The 25,537-nt window shown below is 43.7% G+C and overlaps 2 protein-coding genes across 2 annotated transcripts in view; both read right to left on the bottom strand.

Moving 5' to 3' along the window:
- The window catches only part of tmem132a (transmembrane protein 132A), a gene marked incomplete at its 3' end in the record, with an annotated part of 21,181 nt that extends 18,435 nt beyond the window's left edge, over nucleotides 1-2,746 (bottom strand). The window contains exons 1-3 of the mRNA XM_080759058.1: nucleotides 2,616-2,746; nucleotides 1,501-1,581; nucleotides 144-370 (exon numbers count right to left, since the gene is read on the bottom strand). Of these exons, the coding sequence (XP_080615184.1) occupies nucleotides 144-370; nucleotides 1,501-1,561 (288 nt within the window). The 5' untranslated portion in view covers nucleotides 1,562-1,581; nucleotides 2,616-2,746. The remainder of the gene's footprint in view (nucleotides 1-143; nucleotides 371-1,500; nucleotides 1,582-2,615) is intronic.
- Nucleotides 2,747-8,937: 6,191 nt separating this feature from the next.
- vps37c (VPS37C subunit of ESCRT-I) lies at nucleotides 8,938-25,537 on the bottom strand. Its single transcript, XM_080760038.1, has 5 exons — nucleotides 24,768-25,537; nucleotides 24,006-24,115; nucleotides 18,608-18,779; nucleotides 15,691-15,773; nucleotides 8,938-14,921 (listed from the first exon to the last, which is right to left on the bottom strand). Exons 2-5 carry the CDS (start codon nucleotides 24,096-24,098, stop codon nucleotides 14,235-14,237), a joined length of 1,035 nt encoding a protein of 344 aa, XP_080616164.1. The 5' UTR covers nucleotides 24,099-24,115; nucleotides 24,768-25,537; the 3' UTR covers nucleotides 8,938-14,234.

Below are 25,537 nucleotides of genomic sequence, written 5' to 3'. Positions count from 1 at the left end.
ATGAAAATGTTTGAGACAGACTGACATAGAAACATTGGGTTTTTCAGAAAACTGTCAGGATTTAGAAGACATTTGTAGAATCGTTCCCAGGTCAAAATGACTTAGACCTGTAGACCTGTCTGTGAGTGACTATACTGTCTTACCTGTGTAACCGAATAAGGCCCAAACGAAGCCCGGATGCCTGGTTTGGCGGCCTGCCCGGGCGGGGGCACCAGCAGCAGGCTCTGGGAGAAGGAGAAGGGGCTGGAGTTGGAGAAGAGAGGCCCCAGCTCCGCCTGGGACAGAGGCACGTACCTCCAGGGGGGAGGCACCACGGACATCTGGACAGGCAGGGAGAGAGGGAGCGGGGGCTGGGGGAGGGCTGGAGGGACTGGGCCAGGTGAAGGAGGTATGCCACATGTCACCAACAGAAGAATGACCTTGAGTACCCAGTCAGAAAACACTTTGTGTTTGAAATAGACACTTGGTGGTTTCAGTACAAAATTAATATCAACATCCTAATACTGTTCAATACTTAGATAGGGAGGTAGGGGGGTGAAATTATGACAGGCAAAATATGACTCCCCAGTCAAAAAACACTGTTTAAAATAGACACTCGTGGTTTCTATTCTAAGGTGTGATTTGGGGCCCTAAAGATGAGTACAAAATTAATATCAACATCCTAATGCTGTTCAATACTTAGATAGGGAGGTAGGGGGGTGAAATTATGACAGGCAGTTACTCATGCCGTCAAAATATGACTCCCCAGTCAAAAAACACTGTTTGAAATAGACACTCGTGCTTTCTAAGGTGTAATTTTGGGGCCCTAAAGATGAATACAAAATTAATATCAACATTATAATACTGTCAAATACTTAGATAGGGAGGGGGGTGAAATTATGACAGGCAGTTACTGCTGTCAAAATATGACTCCCATGCAGTCATTAGACACTTATGCTATTCAAAATGCTATTTAGTCCCAAAGTAACTGCAAAAAATGCTACCATTTGTTTCAGAAAAGCTTTTATACCCTGTATAGAGGGTATGCGCATGCTTAAAGTGAATGGCACATCGAGTGGCAAATCGAGTGGCAAAGCAACATGCAAAGTGAGCAAATTGTTTAACGTTGTTTAATGCAATCAGACAGGACTTTTCTGTTTGGATGTATGGGCTGTCAAGGACAGGAAGTAGATTTTTGCCACTCGGTATAGGCATTCCTGCATAACTTCCGGCACACCCTCTATAACATGAATATGAATATGACAATGCAACAGCCCTCGACACAGACGCATTGGGAAAAAAATGGTACCATTTAATCATGAACATTAGTGAGGACCAATTGTGAAGATTGGATGAAAATGGGTGACGTCGTTCTGTCAAATAAATAGCTCGGAGTGTGTATAATAGGCCTACGAAATTAACTTACCAAATACATGCCGTATGCTCATATATTTGAATGTTCCGGTATGTTTTTTCTTGTCTTGTCTGTGTTGTGGATTGTTTACTGTAAACAAGGCTCACCTGCTGTAAGGATCCAGAGCAGTGCCAGCATCCTGTCTCTGACTCTATCCCCACAATGCATCTCCCATCACTACGGTCCTCCTGGGGTTTCACAAGAAACATGTATTGGCGTATCTTAATGCATTCACAGTTATCATCACACTTATGATGAATTGAACATGGTCGACCCTATTGTAAACAAGTGTAATGCTTTATGGTGTCCACAGTTAACAGTTTTGTATTGAGTTGTGCTTGAAATCCTACTATAAATGTGCCATGTCTCTGTCTGTGTGCGTGCGTACATGCGTGTGTACGTGCGTGTAATGCACGTACGTAACTTGAGAACCGTTTGCCCCACCGACTTCACATTCGACACACGCGATCCACACCCCCGCAGGGAGTGCGGTATAGAGTCGGTCGAACCACAGTTCTCCAGAACCACCACAAAAGGCTCTGGTCAGGCTCTGCCAGTGGGCCTAATGAAGCCAACTCCTTTCACCTGGGCCAGGCTCTGCCAGTGGGCCTAATGAGGCCAACTCCGTGCACCTGTGCAATTTCCAGCCTCTGCCTCAGCCAATCAGGCTCTGCCAGTGGGCCGAATTGATTGCCAAGTACTCTTTTCACAGTCAGTTTGCAGTCTTCAGACACAGGCACAGACTGACAGTTAAAACGGGTGCTATGACAACGTATATCATTAGGTTCCCAAGTTGCATCGTTCCCAAGTAGGCCAGTGGCCGACTGCGACGGGCATGTACAGGTCTAGTGTACTGTAATTATCCAATCTGTTTATACTTCAATCAATCATTTGAGTTCACACATGCACTATAAATTGTAGGTCAATCTTCCCAGCTCTCTCTTTCTCTCTCTATCTCTCTCTCTCTCCTAGTTCAATTCAATGGGGCTTTGTTAGCATGAGAAAACATACCTTTACATTGAAAAGCAAGAAAAAAAATCAAAACTACAAGACGTAGAAATGTGTACACAGCTGTTACACTGAAACTGATAAAAGACAACTTACAAAAACCATAAGAATTGTAAATTTTGTTCTATCATGTCAATGCTCTCTCTCTCTCTCTCTCTCGCAGCACCCCTTTGCTCCTGCATGTGTCCCAGTTGTGTACATGTCCACTCCTTACCTGTGTACGTGTGAACTAAATCCATGTCAGTTCATGCTGTGGTCATCTCCTCCTCCTCCTACAGGCCCCTTTGGTTGGGTTGTGTCCAACTTTGCTGTGCAGTAACAATAATTCCACAATCCTCCTCGCCGCTCAGAGCTCCTACCGACCGGGGATTTAAAATCACAAAACATGTAATCCTTCCAAGCAAAAGAAAGAAATAAAAAATGAATAGAAAAAATAAAACATTAAGCCTAAACTAAAAGTGTTTCCTCCTTTGTTTATTCCTGGTTTTATTTTGTAACAGTTCCCCCGTCTTCTGGCTGTTTGTTCTCTAGAGTCTGCTCCCTCAGTCTCTCTCTCTCATCTCTCTCTCCGTGTGCCAGATTCATACAATACAGATGTATTCATTTAAAACTGTAAATAATCCTCTGTTCACGGAATCTCTCTCTCTCCTCCCTCCCTCCTCCCACATGTCTTCAGAGCCAGTGCTGATTTCGTCAAGCTCACAAGTTCCAGCTTGTAGATCGGCTAGTGTAATTTCAATTATGACGGCCAGATGTAGATGTAGATCGTCTAGTATAACTAGACGATCTACATCGACACGTTGTGTCTAGTTGAACCATTTAAAAATGTTTTTCAAAATAGTAAAGAATGGCAAATAAGTTTAGGAATAAGGGGTGACGCAAGAGTGGGCCCACATACTTTTGAACTTTCTGTGTCATTTTGTATACATTTTGTTTTCATAAATGAATGCCCTACACATACTACAGTGTCACACAATAAAGTAGCAGATCTGTATGCTCTAATTAGGGTCTCGAGCTTAATTGCTACTTTTGCTATTTTTTAATTTGAATGTAAAAGTTTTGGACATGAGGTTTCCACCAGACTTGGACAATATATATTTTTCTGCAGCTGAAAGTCAGTAAATTCTGTCAAGTGACATCATATGCAACAAAGTCTCTCTCCCTCTCTCTGACATTGTGTGTAGTATAGTCAGAGTGTAGTTAGTACACACACACACACACACACACACACACACACACACACACACACACACACACACACACACACACACACACACACACAGATAATGTGTGTAATTTCAGGCTTAGTAATGAAAGCCCAGCACTTGTCAGCTGAGGCTCACTCTAATGTAAAGGCTTTAACACAAATCCCTTATTTCACTGTTATCTGGACCCTGCGTGCAGCCACAAGTTCAACCGCATGTGCGTGCGTGCGCGCGAGGCATGCCCAAGACGAGAGCTATGGCATCGGCAGAATTCTGTTCAGTGTCTGCAATAATTGGCAGTCGCCATATATGGAGAAGGCGATGCTTTCTGTACCCCCGTGATCTGTATGCCGAAGCACTTGTTGTAGAGTTTCTTTCAAGCTTGCACATCGACTATTGTTTGTGTTCAAGAAATTCCTTGTAAAATGTGAATGCAAATAAAGATGTTAAATGTGTCATCAATCATTGAACTCACAATGGTATCAAACACTGAAAACAGCAGATTTACAGAAAAACACTATACTTCGGCTGCCGCGGGATGTACAAGCTCTTTTTTAAATAGCAGATAAACGGTAACATACGTATATGGAACCCCTCCAAGGACCCTTGAGGGTCTTCGGACCCCACTTTGAGAACCACAGCATTTGATCATATCAAGTACAGGGAGGTGATATAATGTATTTATGTCACCTTATAGAAATAAATGACATTATTCTTGACTTCTGATGGGCAGTACGTTTCTGGTCAACAGGGCACTGCTCCATCCCTCCAAGCTTCTATGGAAAAAAAGGGAATTGTAGATATTGTATAGTAGTATACGGTTACGTTCTTAGCTTACGTACGATTCATGAAAACTACTTTTTATGTATGTGATGTATTGCCATGCTTTTTGTTCTTGCTTAATGTAAATCGCTCTGGATGAAGAGGACGGTGAAGTGACAGCTACAGCAGGTTGTTCAGCACTACATCCATTTGCAACGTTCTTTTAGGCAATTAACTCCTCTATAATTATTAGTATAGCGCCAAACCCAGTCAACTTTTGGCGCTATACTTGAACCACTCTTTCTTCTCCTCAACAGTAAATCTCTTTGCCAAGAATATGCATGTGACATCATCATATAGGTTATAGTAGAACGCCTACTGAGTGTCAAAAAACTACTTTCTGGCCTTGACAGTCATTAAACAATGTTAAACTCACTTTGCTATTCACTTTGCCATTCACTTAATGCCTCACATTGCATAGCATTGAGAGCTTGTAGATCAGCTATATTGTGAGCAAATATCCCCCCAAGAATAGGGATGCTAGACTGCAAGTACCTACTGTAACTTGCTGGTCATGGTACCCTACTACCCACTGTAGTAGGGTAGTAGTGACGGTTCCCATCCTCACTACTCCACTACTCCACTATCGCCTACAAACCAAATGAATATAGTGGCAGACAGTAGAAAGACGAAGTGTCTGTTCTGTTCTGCGTGGGGAAACGCTGGTCACATGCTGCTGCTGTGGTCTACTCTGGAGGTGGACGGGGGATATGTTTAGTCATATTTTAATGCTGTAGGTTTTTTTCTTTTTTCTCCCCCCCTGTTAAAGCTCTCTCAATGTTGATTGTCTAATCCCCTTCTGCTGCTCTATCTCACACACACACGCACACACACACACACACACACACACACACACACACACACACACACACACACACACACACACAGCCTACAGGGGTGTAGAACAAGAACAGAACAGTGGTTCTTAAAGTTAAATGTCTGTCAAGGACCCCCATAATTCTCAGAGTGGCTCAAAATCGGGTCTGTGGCCAAATACTTGACATGAAAATGATTGAGAACCAATGAATTAAACAACAAATGACTTACAATGGCCCAAAGTAACACTGGTTTGAACAATAACTGAATGACAGTCATTAGTCCAACATCCTACCCCAAGCATAGCCTACTATAACAGTCCGACAGTCATTAGTCCAACATCCCACCCCAAGCACGACGCAACGCATGTCGGGAGCAACGGGTGATTTTAACATGTCGGACTTTTGGTGTGTCGCATAAGCGTGCGCAAGTGAGCACCCCGACATTCTCAAAATGTCATTATGCTTTAAGTAGCATGTGATGTGTCAAACTAGGGGGATTCTGAATCCATTGCAAGCATTAGTTTTGCACGAAAAACACTCCTTGGGCTAAATTCGGCCATAGCCACTGGCCATAATGTTCCCAAATGTGCTGACCTCATCACATTTGTGACGACGACGGCTATATATTAGCCGATTCCCGCGGCCCCATTACATCACTTCCTGTTCACCCCCCTTGGGTACTCCCACCCCCGCCCCTTGCATGTCTGTCAATCCCCGGGCAGTTAATCTGCAGCTGTAATCTGGAGTCATCTGTCATTGTTTCACTGGATGGGACATTTGCAACGAGGCCAGATTATCATCTGATGGCGTGACCTGACAGAGAGAGCACAGCACACAATACATCTACTATACACATACACATATCTGCAGGGCCGGATTTACCACTGGGCTACGGTCAGGGCTGGACTGGCCACCGGGCATCTTCCCGGTGGGCCGCGACCGTAGGGGGCCGCCATGATAAAAATACAAATTAATTGACAGGCAGGCAGGCCAATAGGCGGCAGGCCACCATGAAAGGTCCGGGCGTGCTGCCATTCTGCCAGTGCCATCATGATCATTTCACTGTAGCCTACCTGTGTCAGTGAGTGACAAATAAACCCTCTACAAAGGGTTGTGTAGTTGTCTGTTGGTTTGTATCATTTAGGCCTATGTTGTTCTGTAAAAGTGGTGGTATTATAGGGCTTGTTTGTGTGTGTGTGTGTGCCACGACGGAGCGGGCGGTAGAGTTTTGCTATCTACGCGCTGGTTGTGGTGGGCCGGTCTGGGCCAAATTCACGCGCAAATGCCCGGGCCGAATTTTTGTCCCAGTCGTGCCCTGGCTACGGTGGGCTGCAGCCCAGGGGCCCCTGACTGGGGGGGGGGGGGGGGGGGGCTAGGGTTAGTAGTACTCAGTGGTGGATAATAGTAACTAAGTACATTTACTTAAGTACAGTTTTGAGGTACTTGTATTTTACTTGAGTATTTCCAATATCCAATACACTACATTCATTTGACAGCCAATTACTTTGTAGATTTGGTTAATTATGACAATACATTAACCACTTCAGCCCTATATACATTTCGGCCATTTGAAAATATTTGAAAACTTGAAATATAGTCCCACTGCCAGCCGGGGATTCCCTCTCAGACGAGCGGTAGATGCGTCGTCTCTCACGAGGGAGATGCCGGTTCAATTACGGGTTTTAGGACAGAGAAGTAGACAGCTTTAAAGGCTTAGTTCAGATTTTTGGACTTACTTAATACTTGCCATCAATATAATGGTTGCAAAGTTATAAATTGATTGCCCGAGTCCCATGGTGGGAGTTCTGGTCTGGTGTTGGTGAATATTAAGTAGTTCCGGTCATTTGGTGGGGGTGACATATTAGAAATAAAGTAATCCACAAAACTAGCATAATTTGTAGACCTATAGAGCAACGTTCGTTCAACTTTGACCCTCCTGTCACAGACATGGAACTATGGTTTTGTGATGCTGCTGGCGTAGTGATACTGGGAGTGGACACAAAGAAATAGTTCCATGTGACAAAAATAGATCTTTTAACATGCAAGTCTTTTATGTTTTGCAATATAGCCTAAAATGATATGCCAAGAATAAGCGGCGACTGCGACAACAGATTTAAAGTGGTTACAAAAGGATCTTGACTCACCAACTGTCGGCATTAAGAGTCCAAAATTTGGAGACAGCAAGATTTACTTCCATCCTAAATGACACAGACAGACAAAAAGACGTACGACGACACACAGCACGACACCAACGACAGGAAAACTGACGAGAAAGGAAATGTGCAGGGGTGTAGAACTTTGGCCTCCTCTTTCCTCCATCTCCTCTCTTCCTCAAGAGAGAATCACTCCAGCCCTAGCCTTGAAGGTGAAGTTGATACCCAGGCTTTCATTTCACTCCAGCTCCAACCGACCTACAGTCACTGCTTTTTCAAAAGTGTTTCCTCACTGCAAATCGAAGTAGATAAGAGGACGGAAAAAGGAGAAGAAATGAGAGAAATTACACAAAGGAGGGGAAAGAGAGAGAGAAGCGGGCGTATGCGTTGAAGAGAAATGAAAAATTCAAAGTGACTCTAAATTGAAATAATCTTTTGGAAATACTTATATATATATATATATATATAATACAATATATCAGAATATGTCAGAATGAGTGATGTCAATGATGAAATATTAATATATGAAAATATTCAAAATAGCCTGTAGAAAGTGGATGAAATAATATAGAATGGGTTTTTACAGCCTTTTTCACGAATATATTTCAGAAATCATATTTCAGCTGTTGAAGGGCATTGCATCAAAGCAGAAAACATCTGTTTTTGATCATGTCTTTGATGGAACACTCTGCTCTATACTGTATGCCAAGTATGTACTGTAAATCAGTGAATTAGCACAATAAAATGTTATTCAATATGGTTGGTTACTCTAACTCTCTAGAATAGGTCTAGGTATGTGAAATTTCTTTGTAAAATAAAGTGTTAAACAGATTCAGATAATCATTGCATGCGTTTGTTCAGTAACAGGAGTCTCCAAAACTTTCCAGCTCTTTGGTAAACAGAAGATTTCACGTGTTGGACCGTATACTGTAAATAAACAGACATATTCTTGCATTAATTTCTGAAAATAATCTTTTGAAATTAAATACTGGAAAAATTGGGATTTTTACTCGAGTCGTGAGTGACCCGAGTAAAAATTCCATTTCTGGAACAAAAGTCGTGTTCCAGAAATGGGTCCTCCTGACCCACTGTTTGTAAAACGGAACTCTATCTTAAGGCATTTTGGGGCGGGAACCCCTTTTGGTGTTAGCATTATGTTATGCTTTAGCTATTGAAAAATAGCAGATCTACAAGCTCGTGGCGCGCTATGAGCTTGTAGATCTGCTATTTTTCAATAGCTAAAGCTAGGTCAGCTATTTTTTTGAAAAATCGAAGAACGACTGACATAGAAACATAGCTTTTTCAGAAAACTGTCAGGATGTAGAAGACATTTTTAGAATCTGATCTCAGGTCAGAATGGTAAACGGTCAGGATGTAGAAGACATTTTTAGAATCTGATCTCAGGTCAGAATGGTAAACTGTCAGGATGTAGAAGACATTTTTAGAATCTGATCTCAGGTCAAAATGGGTTAAGGCAGTAAAATACCATCTCTTCATTTACCGCACTTGTAATATACGACAGACTGAAGAACACAGCGTTTTAGATCAACTTCAGTGTTTAATTATTCACAACCCAAAAAAAACAAAAAAACAAAAGAAAAGAAAAACAGCTTTTCAACAATCTACAGTCATCATATAATTCGTCACCATCAGAAGAACAGATAAATCCATCTTTGTTATATTTCCCTCTGAATAATATTAATGCTAGACTATATTAGAAAGTATCCCTTGTGCTTCGTCTAAAACACTGTAATACTATGACTCAAATCTTGATTTCTTGCCTCTGAGATAATAAGTTTGACTACTGGTCTTCCGTGGCTTGAGAGACCAGGGTTTAGGTTCAATTCGACATGGAAGTACAAACTGGTAATTAGCTCGCTAAATGATACAGAGCATTCACTCTCAGCTATTCGTGGTTGGCACGTGACGAGTATCTCATGCCAAGTTTGATTTCAGTTTTGATATTTCTAATCGACAAAAAGAAGGGAGAAAAAAAAGGAAGTTAACCTGGCCCTATACTTTTATATGTGTGCGCGCGCGTGCGTTTGGTGCAGAAGGCAAATTTTTCCATAGTAAATTGATATGCAGACGATGCAGTAGTGTAGCAAACTGTCTCAGCACCATATCCATTAATGAATGACATGACAAGAGAGCAAAAGGATGTGGAAATCATTTCTGTGATTCTGGTTCCCGATTTTTTTTCCCCCTCCCCCTCCTCCTTCACCACTTTGTTGTTCAAAAACCTAAGACAGATATTCAGTGAAGAGACACATTAAATATACATTATTTGACAAGCTTATGACAGATGAATGGTTATTAATCCCAGCAATACCACACTTTAAGGAAGGATCTTAACATTAACAATCTCTCTTGGTTAGCATGGCTGTCACTGACTGGACCAAAGATGTTCTTAGTGCAAAGATGCTTCACTGAAAGTGATCACAACACAGTAGCATAAATGTGTGTCGTGTGATAACTGGTACCAGAACATAGCACTGCATTACATTATTTGTCAATTCTCTCCAGCATTTTCGCACCTTGAGGTCAGGACTGATCGGTTTGCTTTGGTTTTCAGTAACGGGAACACCCTTGAGCAAATTTGCCAACATTCATAATAAGCAAACGGATTTCCCACCAATCTTTTGATCGTTTACAGTCCACGTTATTCTGGTCTTTTTGACAAATTCCCGTTTTCGGTTGAAAGATTAATATTTGCTGTCAAACATGCAATCAGGAAGTTGCCGTCACGTCAACAGCATTCGGTGACAAGATGTTTGAGGGAAAACCGAACCAGATTGGCAGCTTGGGGCCCCTTTACCGAGTTCTTCTCACTGCCTTGCCTTCCAGTGCAGATAAGCCAGTAAGGCAGCATCAAACGGAAACAACCCCAAATGCATACAGGCGCCCAGGACAAGTCACCACGGCCACGCCCATAGGACCACACCCACAGGACCAGTCACCACGGCAGACAGAAGCTTCTTTATAGCGTGTAAGGGCCGATTCATACTCCTATTTTACCGCTGTTTCGGCGCTGTAGTGCCGAAATGATTTCGACTCGTCAGAAATGTTCAGTAGCACCGAAGAGCCGACTTTAGGACGGTACCCGCCCCCCCGAACCTCAAATGACGTCAAATTGTAGGCTCTACAGCGCCGAACCGACTTTTATTCGGCTCTAAAATAGGAGTATGAATCGGCCCTTACTGTGTCACTGACGGGGGCGTGGTTGTGGTCTGCATAGAGTTGACACAAAGAGGAAAGCACAGCTCTTGGCCTACATGTAAAAATGTAGTGTTAATTTAACTCAGTACGGGTCAGATTTTCTTACACTCCCAGATTTAAACTAACACAGATTTGACAGTGTACTGAAGGCGGGGGGGGGGGGGGGGGGGGGACGACGACGACAAATGACTATCAACATTCTATATACCGGGCCGTATAAGTGCCAATCTAAGTTGTTCGGGGAGACCCTAAAATCTGTACTTAAATAGAGAAAAAGCTAAGTGAACAAGAGTGTCAAAATGAATACGACATGCATTGTCATGAAAGAAAGTTGTACATTAAAACATAAAGAGTAAAACTGGTTGACAATAAATAAAAATAATTGCAGATGGCATGTAGCTTTGTACCTGGTATATTCCCTTAGCCTGGCTAACTTCACCCTAGACTCCATCCAGAATGCACACAGCAGATGCTGTACCATGCCATTAGCGTTAGTCAGTCTAATGTTATTCCTTGGCTTCTGAGCACATAAATGATGTCCCTAATCGGCTTCAATATATGGCTTCCCTTTCTACTCATGCATTTCACACTCGTCAACAATTCAACTGTGAAAAGACAAAGCATGATTCAACTAAATTCCACAAGTCAATGGTTCCCAAAGTGAAAGCAAAGCAAAGTTACTATGTTTACCCAGGGTAACTGGACTAAGCTCAAGAACTTGTTTACTGCTCATAGAACATTTCATGGTAGGGGTTCAATGCCTTGCTCAAGGGCACTTCAGCGGTGGTAATTTTAACGTGCCGGTCCGGGGATACGAACTAGCGACCTTCCGATATCAAGACCGCTCCGCAAACCGTTCGGCCACCGGGGTTTCAAGAGTTCCAAGTTAAATTATTGATAGTTAGGAACCAAATGGACCCATACAGGTCTCCAACTCTGAGCGTGTACAAATGGAACCGATTCATTTGGTTTCATGTGTTCACCCTCAGAGCTGTGTGGGTAATGCAGTGGTTCTCAACCTTTTTTCTGGATCAGGGCCAACTTGTGTTATAGTATCATACAAAACCAAATGCTCCAACATCCTCACGGCCCACAGGTTGAATCACTGGACATTAAAAATGTTGGAGAATCACTGCAATAAGTTTGAAATTGAAAATAATTGAGTGACTCCGTTTGTGACAAAGTCAAGATACCGAAAAGAAACGACTGGATTGCTGCGTGTGTGACATTCTTGCTCACAAGAGCAATATGATGATGGTTGGTGACCCCCTGGCTGTTCCTCTAGCGCCACCATTGCTATTGAAAAATAGCAGATCTACGAGCTTGTAGATCTGCTATTTCTTTTTTAAACCGTGAAAATATTTATTTCAGAAAACTGGAGGATTTAGAAGATTTTTTTGAGGTCAGGCCTAAATAAATCACTGTCGTCCGTTTCTGTGTATGCATTTGTTAGCAAGATAACTAAAACTGAGAGAATAAAGAGCAGGCTGTTTTTTTTTTGGGGGGGGGGGCAAAGGTCACGGTCAAAATTGAGAATGGGTGGATATAATTCGTGCCATTTGATGAGCAGCAGGCTACCCCGAGAACCTGAAACATTGGGGTTGAAAAGGTCAAGCTCAAGGTCACAATGGAGAGACAGACGTAGAAGAGATGGTGCAGTTTAGGGTTTACTTTGCACCCCCTGGTGCATTGTCTAATACCAAGAAAGCAGACCACAACACGTGACACTGGCTATCTCCCGGTGTGTCAAAGAATTGTTTTCAAAATACCACCGTTGGTCTATAAACTAAAGCTTTGAATAGTTTATGGTTAAAAAATAAATAAATATATATATATATATATATATATATATATATATGGAACTGGTGACCTTCTGATTAAACAGACCTCTGCTCACTCAGATACCGCTGTACTGACTTAAAACAAAACCCTAGCCTCTCCCAAAAAGTGACAAAAAGCCTTTTATTTTTTTTAAACTGTTAACTGCACTGGTTTGATTCCAGAGAACACAGGATGGTTCAACTTTTACTTACGGACATAAATGACCACATGACAAGGCATGACATGGAAACTCATTGTTGTTAGCGTCTCTGTCGGGGTGGAAACCTCATATATCCACAACAACTGGGACTTTTCAGGAGTGAAATTCAAAAATTGAAATAGCAGATCTACAAGCTCAAAACACAGAAAAGACACCCTTCCCCGAACCCTAACCTCAGAGGAAGCCACAGGTGATTTTTTAACCCGCAGCACAGATTAGTTTTACCCCGCCACGCATGTCAGGAGCCATGGTGGTTGTTATAAACCCATTTTGTGCGGGAACCCCTTTTTGGTGTTTTAAGCATTGTTATACTTTAGCCATTGAAAAATAGCAGATCTACAAGCTCATAGCCCGGCACCAAGTGCTATTTTTGACAAATCTTTGAATATATATTCTTTCAGAGCCAAAGTTTTTGACTCAAATCTTTGCTTCTGGGGGGTCCCTGGAACAACATATTTTCAGATGGGGGTCGGCGGCCAATTAAATATAATCTTGGGGGTCCTTGACATAAAGTGTTTGAGCACCACTGACAGGGTTTTTCAGAAAAAGACATTTGTTGAATCATTCCCGGGTGAAAATGGGCTAACCAACGTATGCACCACCAGAGCGACCAACAAAAAAGATCAAATATGGAGATAAGAGGTTTCCGCTCGAGTGCGACGTTTCATGCTTAATTTATATTCTGTTGCACGCTGTCATCTACATGCTCACAACGCTGACAATACAGTCATCTGCACGCTCACAACGACAGCGGCGAGACACACTGTGAGCTTGTAGATCTGCTGCAGTCCTTTAGCATGCAACAAACTATAAAGGAGGTTTGTTTAGCAGGTTGCACTGACAGAGGACTGACCGATACAGTGACTGTGAACGCGACTGTGGAGTGGACAGTTGCTGGTAGAGAAGTGGACTGGAACTGCTGCTCTACGGCGATAGTGTTTTAAAAGAAAACTTTGATTTTTAAAAGAGAATATAAATTAAAGAGACAAAAAGACTAAAACTAAAACAAATAAATGTATCAAGAAACGGGGAGTGCACTTTGAGACACTTGAGTGTTATAAGGAATTTCTGATTGCCAAATAGCATCTCACACACACACACACACACACACACACCAAGACACACACGCGCACGCGGAAAGAGGGGGGAGGAGCAAGCAAACGGACTAGAATGAATGTATGAAGGGCCAAAGACAAGGTGGAGTGTTCTTAACACTCAAACACAACACGACAACCTGAGACTAGTGTCATAGATGGGTTGAGGGGGGTGGGGGGGGTCTAGAGAAGAGATGATGAGAGAGAGAGAGAGAGAGAGAGAGAGAGAGAGAGAGAGAGAGAGAGAGAGAGAGAGAGAGAGAGAGAGAGAGAGGAGGGAGAAATAGTGCAACAGAGAAATAAGTAAAGCAAGAGACCCTCTTGGATGGGACAAACTGCAGACAGGGTGGGGGAGGAGGAGGGGGACACAAGGAGTGGGGGGGGGGGTCTGACACCGAGGTCGGGAGGGGGTGAAGATGGAGAGACTGAACGAGGGGAATCGAACAGGACTTCGAGAACAGCAAATAGAGCGCTAGTGCTTTCAGGAATATGGCTGAGGTACTCCATATCCTGGTCTGTAGACGGGCCGCCCCGTCGGGGAGTGGGAGTTGGAGTAGCCGGGCGCCGCCGGGTAGCTGTAGCCGCCGTAGGAGTAGGAGGCAGGGTAGGGCGCCGCGCCGGCCGGGGGCTGGCTGGGGGTGTACTGCCCGAACGCAGAGCCCGGGTGGCCGGGCGCGGGGAACGTGGGCTGGGTGGGGTAAGGGCAGGGGGCGGCGGCGGGGGCTCTGGGGGGGTGGTAGCCCGCCGCAGGGGCGAACGGCGAGCCGGGGCTGGGGTAGGGCGGGAACTGGGACGGCGGGTTGGCGGGGGCGGCCGCAGCCGCCGCCGGCATGGGGGGATGGTGGTTGGGGGGGGTGACGGGGTAGGGGGCGTAGGGCATGCCGGGGGAGGGGGCCGTGGCGCCCGCGCTGGGGTGCGTGGGGCCGGCGGGGGGGTGGTGGTGGTGCGGCTGGTCCGACGCCGCGACCGTCGTGGTCATGTGACTCTGGTCATGTGACGTGGACGACGTCATGATGGAGGGGTCGGCGCTCTCGCTCCTCTGCCGCAGGACGTCCTGGAACTTCTCCACGCGCACGCGTCTCCGGTGGGCCAGGGAGCGCAGCGACAGGAAGCGCTCCAGGAAGGAGTCCAGAGGCAGGGAGCCTTCCAGGAACTCGTCAGCCAACACCTGGTTGGAGGGACAGAGACGGGGCGGGACACCAGGACACTTTGTGACATTTATTCAATATTGAACACATAGATATTTAAAAACAAATGGATGCCTCATTGGCCGCTGCAGGTCGCTGGAGCGATGTGTGTTGAAAGATTTACACTGGGAGAGGAAGTACGCCGGAAGAGTGGAAGGCACGTTACGTCACGCTGCCACTCATGTGATTACTGGCCAATCACAGCACATCTTTTCCGGGACTTATCAGACACGAACATGGGCTCTGTGACGCAACGCTCATGCTTCCGCGGGGCTTCACACGGAATCTCGGGAAAGTTTTGCCCTCCCTTGAGCACATAGGACGGAAAGGGCTTCTACGTTTATGTCTATGGTTGAACGTACGAGGCTGATCAGTGTTGCCAAGTTTGCTTGTTATAAGCGATTTTTTCGCATGCATTTCTGTAAAGTCGCTCGCTTGCTGCTGGTCGGTGTAAAGGGTTCGAGTGGCATTTGTCTCTGTATCGTTGCATATCAAGTGAAACGATTTATCGGCATTTAACCGACAGTGGCTCAGGGGTAGAGTGGCAACCAGAAGGTTCCACCGTTCAATCAATGACTACAACATGACGGAAATGACCATCCGCTCCCGACTGAATCATAAAAACCCGAAAAGGAATGCTAGGCTGTTGACAGAATGCATGGTGGGCATGAGAGTGACGGTTCAGCAGCATACAGTGGCTGTACTAAAAGCTGTGAAACATCCATTTTGATTTGATGGAGAAGGACAGACCTCAGACTCTGCCTCTGTGTTGCTGCCCTCTGTCTGTAGTCTGGAGAACAACGCCTCTGGGGACACCTGACCTACGATCCCGTCTGGAAAGGAGGGGACAAGAGAGACAGCAGAGAGGAGGAGACAGGGAGGAACAGCAGAGAGGAGGGGACAGCAGAGAGGAGGGGACAGGGAGGGACAGCAGAGAGGAGGGGACAGCAGAGAGGAGGAGACAGGGAGGAACAGCAGAGAGGAGGGGACAGGGAGAGGGACAGCAGAGGACAAAAAAGAGAGTGGAAAAAAAACAGTAAATATCCAACTTTCATGCATGGCACAAATATTAAAATGTAATTCTAATCTTGCTTTTTAACAACTGAACTGAACCCTTATCAAAACCTTTCAAACGCAGGCTAGAGATAGCCGTAGCTAATTAAAGTAATGATGTGTCAATTTGATTCAGATGTGCCAAAGAGCCAACCCACAGTTAATTGCATTAGCTGCAGTGTTTACTGATGCTATGACACTGTGATGAAGTCAGCACAGTATAAATGTTAAGTAAAGCTCAAATACGCTGATGCACAAAGGTGTTACTTGTCGACAAGAACTGATACGCAAGCTATTGCGTTGCATCTTTTTGCTGCCTCTGTGCCTCGTTGTTGGTAAAAAGAATCTGCCATTTCCCTGGAGGTAAGACAAACTTTATGAAGCCTGCCTGTGGGAGCTTCGTTCATCCAGCTGATGGCTCCAAAAGCTCCAGTAGATCCAGAACAGAGCTGCTAGGAGGTAGGACCCCAACATCTCTCCGTTGCAATGCCCCGTGCAATGCCCCCACGGTAACTCCAGCCATTTGAGTTACCCCATAACCTATCCTGTAGTGCAGTGGTTCTCAAATGCTGTATTTCCAAAGGAACCCCACGGCCACAACTCTCAGTACATACTGTACCTGAAAGGGTTCATTTCGACCAGGGGTTTTCAACCTTTTTACACTGAAGTATAAATATCACACCTGTGTGAACCGAGTGGTGCAACTCCCCTCTCTCTCTCCTGCTCTAGTGTAGGGGTTCCCAAAGTCTTCCATGCCAAGGACGCCATAATAACCATAGCCTCTGACTGACTATATCGAGAAAATAGCCTTTATACAAGCTCACATGTGATCCTTTTAAGCTTGCTATTTTCACTGTCAAATGTATGATGAAGTATACACTAGGGCTTAAGTGGTTAAATAAAAGGTTCAAAGCATTAATGAATGAATGACCTAACAAGTAAAACATTGTTAACGTTCCACACCGTTGAGCACACAGTCAGGACAACTGGAAAATCTGGTTTTCCTCATCGACACATAGCTAAACTTATTAAAAAGACATACAGTAAGCATGTGTTGACTAGACGGTTGACTGAAATACTCACTTTGCCACAATCCATAAATGCATGTCATACACACACACACACACACACACACACACACACACACACACACACACAAGTTGAGCAAAAGAGAAATCCCTAATGACGGACAATGTTGAGCGAGTCGGTTTGCCTGTGATGGAAGACTAGTGTATAATGTTTGGATTTGACCTGAGATCAGATTCTAAAAAGGTCTTCTACATCCTGACAGTTTTCTGAAAAGCTCAATGGGGGTTGGGTTTTTGGTGCTAATTCGCTTATTTCCATCGAAATAAGTAGTAAAGTGTGCCGCTTGGGATACTATTTAGATTATGAAAAGAGGATATATACAAAAACAAAATTTGAGCGATGGAAATAAGCGAATTAGCCCAATTCAATTCAATTCATTGAGGGCTTATGGTAGAGGAAATAGCCAATAATGCGCTTTTGCACAAAAGAACACCTGGACCTCTTTGGTGGGGACGTAACAACTACAAATAAAAGGTAAGAAAGCCTTCTAGCATGGAATTCTCCTTTAAGCAGCTCGTCACACCTTGGCCTCAGTCAAACTTAACAGGACTAATATTTCCATTGCATAGTCTCGCCTTGGCATGATGCCACAGCTCTACCCGCACTGTCCATTAGTACCTGCCTGGTACAGCTGAAACTATATCAACGAAAAATCAGATCAACGTGTAGCGATGCATTGTGAGCTTATGGATCTAAACGTAATTAAAATATGGGAAAACCAATGAGAATGATCCCCCCCCCCCCACACACACACACATCCAACTAAAGTAGCCATGACTTACAGTATTTAGTCAATAAACTGTCAAGATGCATTCAGTTGTCAAATCCAATTTCAAACAAGAGGAGTAATTGTATAAGTCTGTGGTCTGGGCCGGGTGCCTTTCCTTCTCCACTCTCACTTGTGGTCCCATGCAGTAAGTGAAGGAGAACTTATTCATACTCCGAAAACTACAACATGACATCATGCCGCGGCGGTCACCACTCACACAACCCAATCTTTACTAACCACTGCCAACGGTGGTCACCTCTTCACCGAAAACTAACTATGAATAGGCCTTTAGTCCTGAGGGGGGATTCAGTTTCAGGCTCAGATGGTTATGATGAGCGCCCGTGGGGGAGCAATTGGGGGGGATAAATGTCTTGCTCAGGGACACTTCGACACACAGACAGGAGCCGGGAGGCGAACCGGCAACATATAGTGATTACCAATGGGCTCTGTGCACATAACTCTTCCTACTTCCTACTAGTGAGCCAACAGCAGCAGTACCCCGACTCTGCACCTTTCAGTGAACAGTAGTTGTCTGTATGCGTCTCTGACAGTCTCTAGCTGGGAGTATCTCACCTTTCAGTGAACAGTGTTGTCTGTATGCGTCTGTGACAGTCTCTAGCTGGGAGTATCTCACCTTTCAGTGAACAGTGTTGTCTGTATGCGTCTCTGACAGTCTCTAGCTGGGAGCATCTCACCTTTCAGTGAACAGTGTTGTCTGTATGCGTCTGTGACAGTCTCTAGCTGGGAGCATCTCACCTTTCAGTGAACAGTGTTGTCTGTATGCGTCTCTGACAGTCTCTAGCTGGGAGTATCTCTCCACCAGGACGTCTCTCTGAAGCTCCAGGCGGGGTTTCATGTCCAGGTTCTGCTCGGCCAGGCTGCGGTTGGACGCCAGCGCCATCTCCCTCTCCAGCTGAATGTTCTGGATCTTTTTGTGGAAGGAAAAGTGGGCAGAACCGTCGTCATTTTACGTGGCAATTTATTGTCATGTGCATGAATGCTGTAAAAAGCGGGCGTTAACCCCTTTTGGTGTTTTAAGCATTATGTTATACTTTAGCTATTGAAAAATAGCAGATTTACAAGCTCATAGTGCGGCACTCACTCAGGTCCCTGGAACAACATATTTTGAGATGGGGGTCGAGGCCAATTAGATACAATTCTTGGGGGTCCTGGACATAAAAATGTTTGAGAACGACATGGGGTTTTTTTTTTTTTCATTTGTAGAATCGTCTGCAGGTTTAAATGGGTTAATGTTTGAAAATGTATGCACATTTTTCAACAGATGAATTCATATAGAGGACTGGATAACTTGCAACTCATTGCGACAGGCCTAGTAATGTTTAACCGGTCCTTCTAAACATTTGTCCAAACCCTGCCAAGAGCTTAGAGACTGTATGCATGATAGCGGATTAATTCCTTGATAGAAGTTGTTTGGTGAACATCACGTGTTGTGGCCACACACACACACACACACACACACCTCACCTTTGAGTCAGTGTGACAGGCTCAACAATACTTCATTTTATTATCTGCATTAGGGCATTTAGATTAATCACATTTTGATTATCAAAGACGACAACTGTGTCGTGCAACTGTGTCAGCGATTTTATTGAATTATTGATTTTTTTTTATCATCGATTTAACTGATCAGTTAAATGCACAGCTCTAAAGTCAAAGCTCTCTGGCCCACCTCACCTGTGACCTAATGTGTGACCTCACTCTGAGTAACCGTACTGAAGAGACACAATGCCATACAAACTCGTACAAACGAAAATCCAGACATGAAATTAATTAATTTAATTAAAAACAGATACTAGTCAAATGAATGCCCACGGCCCAGTTATTGCTCGTGCATGACAAAAAAAATGAGTAGTAGAGTTAGGTAATTTACTTCAATTGTGCACCTATATGTGAGATATGTTGGGAAAAACTAAAGCATGTGCATCTCAATGAGAAGCATTTCCATCAACGTCTACGGCATTAACCACATGAACCCTAGAGGCCCGATTCTGGGCACGTCACAATAGGCACACATCTGACAAAAATAGGCAAACATTAACATCCAGAAAAATGTGCAGATCTACAAGCGTAATGCTTATAATGCAACGCAATGTGTTGTGTGACTGTAGATCTGCTATTTTCACTATATGCCGTACAGTGAGTGACAGGGTCTAAAGGTGCTTAAGGGAAACACTTGCACTGTTGATTGTGCATTTCAGTTAATTGTTAACTTAATAGTTGTCATATTCAGGCTGGCACAGAGGGAAAGGTAGAGGTTCTGCAACCACAGGAAAACAGCTAAAGATATTAGTCTGAATGTCAGAATTAATTCAGATGGATGGATATTTGTATGTATTTGATGTATCACCATGTCGTTTGTTCCTGCTTAATGTAAATCGCTCTGGATTAAGAGCGTCTGCTAAATGCCTAAATTGTACAACAATGTACAGAATGTAACATTAATGCTTCTTTCCAACATCATGTTGAATTTGAATTGAATGAATAGTTTATTTCGGTACTTACATTTTTAAAGACAGATTGTATTATAAGGTCAAGTTGCTGCCTACCCTTTTTAAGAGTAACATTAGTTACTGACAAAACTAAAACTAAGTAATGTTGTTAAGAGTATCTCTCTTTAAATAAATAACTACTTGGTCAGTGCCAGTTTTCACTTTCTCCGTCTTTGAGACTGTAGGAAAGCCGATAGGGAGACGGGTATAGGGGAGATTTGATACTAGTCCTGCAGGAACACGTGCAGTTCCGGAGAAACATCTCCTGAAACACATTTCATATGATGCATAATACCAAGCATTCTCTGATGACGGTCATACTGAAGATTATGCAGATAGTGAGTGACATACTCTATGAAATCTATTTGTCAAAAGTATTTCCAAACCATAATTTCCTCTAGCACTTAAATTGTCATCTATAGGGATCATGTGGTCTGTATACTAGTGCTGATGCCTTTCCAAACTTTGGATTTTGGGGGAAATACTGATGCCCATTAAAGATTTATTTTCCATATATATAAAAATAAATGTACATGCTGTGAGATGTGTACTTGGAATTTAAGTGGTAGGATGGAGTACGTGAGGAAGCAGCTATTTTCCACTTCCAGGCTGCTGATCACAAAACTACATTTCTTCCCATATACGTGCGAGTAGTAACTTTGTGTTAACCAGGCAAGTTGTGGCTATTTATAGTAAAGACCTTTACTATAAGGGAGCGGTTGCAGTTTGTGTGTGTGTGTGTGTGTGTGTGTGTGTGTGTTGGGGGGGTGGACGGGGGACATTACACAACATGTGACTGATCAGCATAACCACAGTCTAGCAATGTTGGTCACTGAGCAGCTCCACTGGAGAAGTTGACGGTTAGTTTGAAACTTTCCAGAACCTGTGAAGTTCTGTGATAGATGTTTGTTTTTGTTTCCATAATAACCAGGACAAGGTACAACATAGAACTACAGCTCGCTCTATTAATGTTCTCAGACGTTAATGTTATGTCAAAATAACCGTTGCAGTATGACAAATATTCCGTTGTACTGTTAACTGTAAGCTGGCTGTCCTCTGAGCTGTTAATGGTGGTGTTGTGTTGCTCAAGTGTTTGGTTGCAGTGATGTCATCTCAGTTCGACCAATCAATAGCAGTACAGTGCTGCTGTAATAATACTCATTAGATTATTAACATATTGTCACTTTGCTTAATGTACTGATTCACATACTACCAGGCATTGGGCAATGCATTTTTTTTTATGGGTACTGTATTTAGTACAGCAATTTCATACGCCATTCTCCATTGTCTTTGCTAAACTAAAGGGTTACCTCGGGATATGATGCTTTCTTTTCAGCATAATGTTATGCCTAATGCAGTGGCGTAGTGGGTGTAATGTATACAGTCTGCTAATCAGACCACACACGAGTGTACAGCCTAAGGCCTAGGGCCGATTCATACTCCTATTTTAGAGCCGAATAAAAGTCGGTTCGGCGCTGTAGAGCCTACAATGTGAAGTCATTTGAGGTTCGGGGGGGGGGGGGGGGGGGTACCGTCCTAAAGACGGCTCTTCGGTGCTACTGAAAATTTCTCATTTCAGCACTACAGCGCCGAAACAGCGGTAAAATAGGAGTATGAATCGGCCCTTCGGCTGTCTGAGGGTTCCGTCCGTCTACAAAACAATGACTACAACATGACGTAACTATCATCTGCTCCAGACCGGATCACACGGCAATTTAGTAAACCAGACAAGGCTTTCCTGTGTTTGCCTCCTTTGGGAAACCAGGACTACAGTTACAAATAGCCTATACTGTTCTTCCCTATTTTCATTGTTTTTGGCACCATGGCAAGTCTGTTATGAAATGGGGGGGGGGGGGACATTTTTTTTAAAGAGTTGCACATATCACATATCCATGCAGCTTTTGAATATGATATGATGGGGGAACATGAATTGCTGAACAAAATGAAACATTTATTCTAACAGTTATAACAGTTACTTAGGGCCCCGGCCTAAGCCTATACATGCTCATGTCATACAGGAAATAATTATGGTATACCTATAAACCTAGGCTATAGCACCGGCCTAATGCATAATGTACCCGGCAAAATAAAAGTATCTTAGTAGCGCAAATACTTGGATAAATGGATGACAATTACTGACATATTGTATCAGTGATGTAAATAGGTTTTCAATATAATGGGGTGGTCTTTTAGATGGGTCCCATCATGGACATTTCACAAGTCCTCAAAGTCTCGATTCACCAACGTTATATGAGTCATATTATAAATGCACCATTTGTCATTTTTACAAATTGCAGAATTTAACTCCCATTTCATCTTATATGATTATAATATGGTTATATTCATGTAGAAAATGTATCTGAAAGAAATAAACAATTCTAAATCTGACAATGAATTGCAAAGACTTATGCAAACAACGTAAATTACAGTACAGTGCCGAATACAGTAGTGCGTCCATGGGACCAACAGAAAGGTCTACTGATGGGTCCAGTATCAATTATCTGCGTTTGGGAGGCAAAATGCACCCCATTAGCATCACTGTTGTATAACTGTTATAACTTATAACTGTTCAAATACATGTGTAATACAGATTCATTTTGTTCAGCAATTCATGTTCCCCGATCATATCATATTCAAAAGCTGCATGGATATGTGATATGTGCAAATCTTTAAAAAAAAAAACAGACAGAACCCTCAAACCAGAACTTCCTTTCCCTCAAACCGGAAGAATAATACCTTCCCAATAAAAGCCTTGATGTGGCGTAGTTTCACTGATTTCTAAAATATGAATGCGAGTGTACTTTCCAGAAACTATATAGCGTCTGTATACCTTTGTTATCCCACAGGGAAATTCTATTCTGATTGCCGGCTACGAGAGAACAAGTCACGCTTGTATTGGGATGGTATTATTATTGGATTTTTTAACTAGTGGGGGCTATGCTGCGCACGTACACAATTGCCAAAACTCTTAAATGTAGGCTACTGTATATCAAAATGTGTTCTAGGCTATTTACTTGCATGATGGACAAACGTTAGTGTCGTCATAATTATGTCATCACTGTAATTCAATCAGCTTGTGAAACCACCAGCCACTGTTATGCAACCCTTTTGACTGCTTCAGACAGAACATCTGACTGACACACCTACTACTTAGCAGGTCAACACAATGGACCGTCGCCATTGATATGCATCCAAGGTTGGTCATTCCTATTGTTTCCTATACTCCCGTCTCTCTACGGTACAAATAATACATATATTTGCCTGATGAAGACCTTGTAGTTCGAAACGTTGCAATTGTTGCCTCTTAATAAAGTAAGTCTCTGAGCTCTAGAAACTAGTGTACAGATGTTTTTTCTCCTCTTTGACAAATACATAAACATGAAAGATTCCTTAAAATGACTTCTTGAACTTGAAGAATATAATTTCCATCAGCCCACTTTACAAATACCTAACATCACACTAGCTGAATAGCAGAACCTGGCATGTGAGCTTGTAGATCTTCTGTGCACGACACCGGAGTGAATTAAGTATAAATCGCCCTCAGTCTCACAAAAAGCTGGTGATCTCTCTGAACCATGACCACTACCATTCATGGACACAGACAGAAGTCAATTTCATAACAGAACAGGTCTTATTATTATTACCTCATCAGACTCCAGCGCCATGGACTCCACCCTCTCCGTGTTGTCCAGGAGCTCCTGCAGCTCTGATTGGCTCAGGTCCTGGAGCTTCTCCATTTGATTGGCCAGGATGGCTGCCCGTCATCAAGGAACCAGGAAATTAAAGTTAAAAACAGTGTGTAGAGGAATCAGAAAGCGTAATAAACGTCCAATCATATTATGTCCCACACTGGCCTCGTTAATACGGGCTCCAGCCCTCAAAAAGCTGTTTTACACAACAGTCTAGTTATTAATTATTAAAGTTCTTGTAAATAGGAGTAACAGACATTACAATGAATGCCGTTTAGTGCCTTAGCTTTTCCCCGCAGTGATAAGCCAATTAATTAACTAGATATAATACCATAACATAGTTAATACTCCTATAATACGCCTAGGCATTTATACTCCGCCGTACGACGGCGTCGCTTGCCGAAAACCAACATTGATGCTTGTAGAACGGTTCTTTTTGGGCGAGCGACACCGTTGTACGACCCGAAATTAAGCTTTTAAAAGGCAGCAATGGTAGCGTACGTGTAAGCTAAATGTTAAAACACAATACATACGCACACAGGGTGTACCGTATAATAAATATAGTAGACGACTAGACGTAGATAGGCCACAAAACACGTCAAGCTTCATGTTATCTTCTGTAGAAACACGGCGCCGTGCCGAGGTAAAATAAAAGGTGTAAAAAAAACACAGATCTTCCTTCTTTTTTTTAAGTGGGGCACTTCATGGTTTACTTACCGGTTCGGAACGCTAGCAAACCAGGCCGAACGTGGTGGTGTTGGCGGCGGCTGTGTCACCAGGCAGCGGTCGCGGCATTCAACAACAACAACACGGGAGCAGGACAGACAGCGGAGGCCGTGGTGGCACAGCAGTGTGTCTGTCGGTGGTGGTTGGCACCCACCCACCAACCTGGTAAACCCGGGGTAAACCCTCCCTGGCCCGCCCGCAGTTCCTTAAATCCTTCCCCCCGACCAGAACAACAACAACAACCTGGCCGTAAAAGAGAGCACAAGACCCGGCCCGACAGGGATCCGGGCGGCCTCGCTCGTCTTGGCCCGTACGGTGGGGCTATAAAAAACGCTTTATTATTTTAGCTTAGGGTAGGTGACACAGTTGGTGACAACGACAGGCAGTCCGTGTGGGTAATAATGGTGACGGTGCTTCTTCTCCGAGAGACACACAGCCAGGGAAAGCCCGAAGAAAGCTCCGTGACGGCTTGCTTTTTTTGGTGGTGGTGGAGGAGCCGAGCAGCAGCAAGCAATAAAAAAAAAAACACGTCCGTGCTAAAGCGTAACTAACGGCGGCCCGCCACGCGGTAGTGTCCCTCCCGACGACGGTTGAAGAACGTGGTCGTGACAGTGTATTATTTGAAGAAAACACGGAGCGAAGAAGAGCCCCCCGGCCGCGCTGTGACAACAAAAACACGGCTATTTTGTCGCAAAAGATTATATGGGAAAGTTTCTCGTCACTCTACTGGCAGGAACCGCCGCCATTTCTTTTTGGGACTG

Source organism: Protomyctophum bolini (assembly GCF_963924005.1).
Source record: "Protomyctophum bolini genome assembly, chromosome: 3".
NCBI lineage: Eukaryota > Metazoa > Chordata > Actinopteri > Myctophiformes > Myctophidae > Protomyctophum > Protomyctophum bolini.
The sequence above is the reverse complement of the archived record's forward strand: the minus strand, read 5'-3'. Positions and strand labels throughout refer to the sequence as shown.

Bases quoted from the DNA above. Each gene is read 5' to 3' on its own strand.
- vps37c (XM_080760038.1), bottom strand. From the start codon at position 24,098: ATGGAGAAGCTCCAGGACCTGAGCCAATCAGAGCTGCAGGAGCTCCTG. The intron at 18,780-24,005 runs GTAATAATAATA...TTCCACAAAAAG, and splicing joins TGGCGCTGGAGTCTGATGAG to ATCCAGAACATTCAGCTGGA. The intron at 15,774-18,607 runs GTGAGATGCTCC...CCTCCTTTCCAG, and splicing joins ACAACACTGTTCACTGAAAG to ACGGGATCGTAGGTCAGGTG.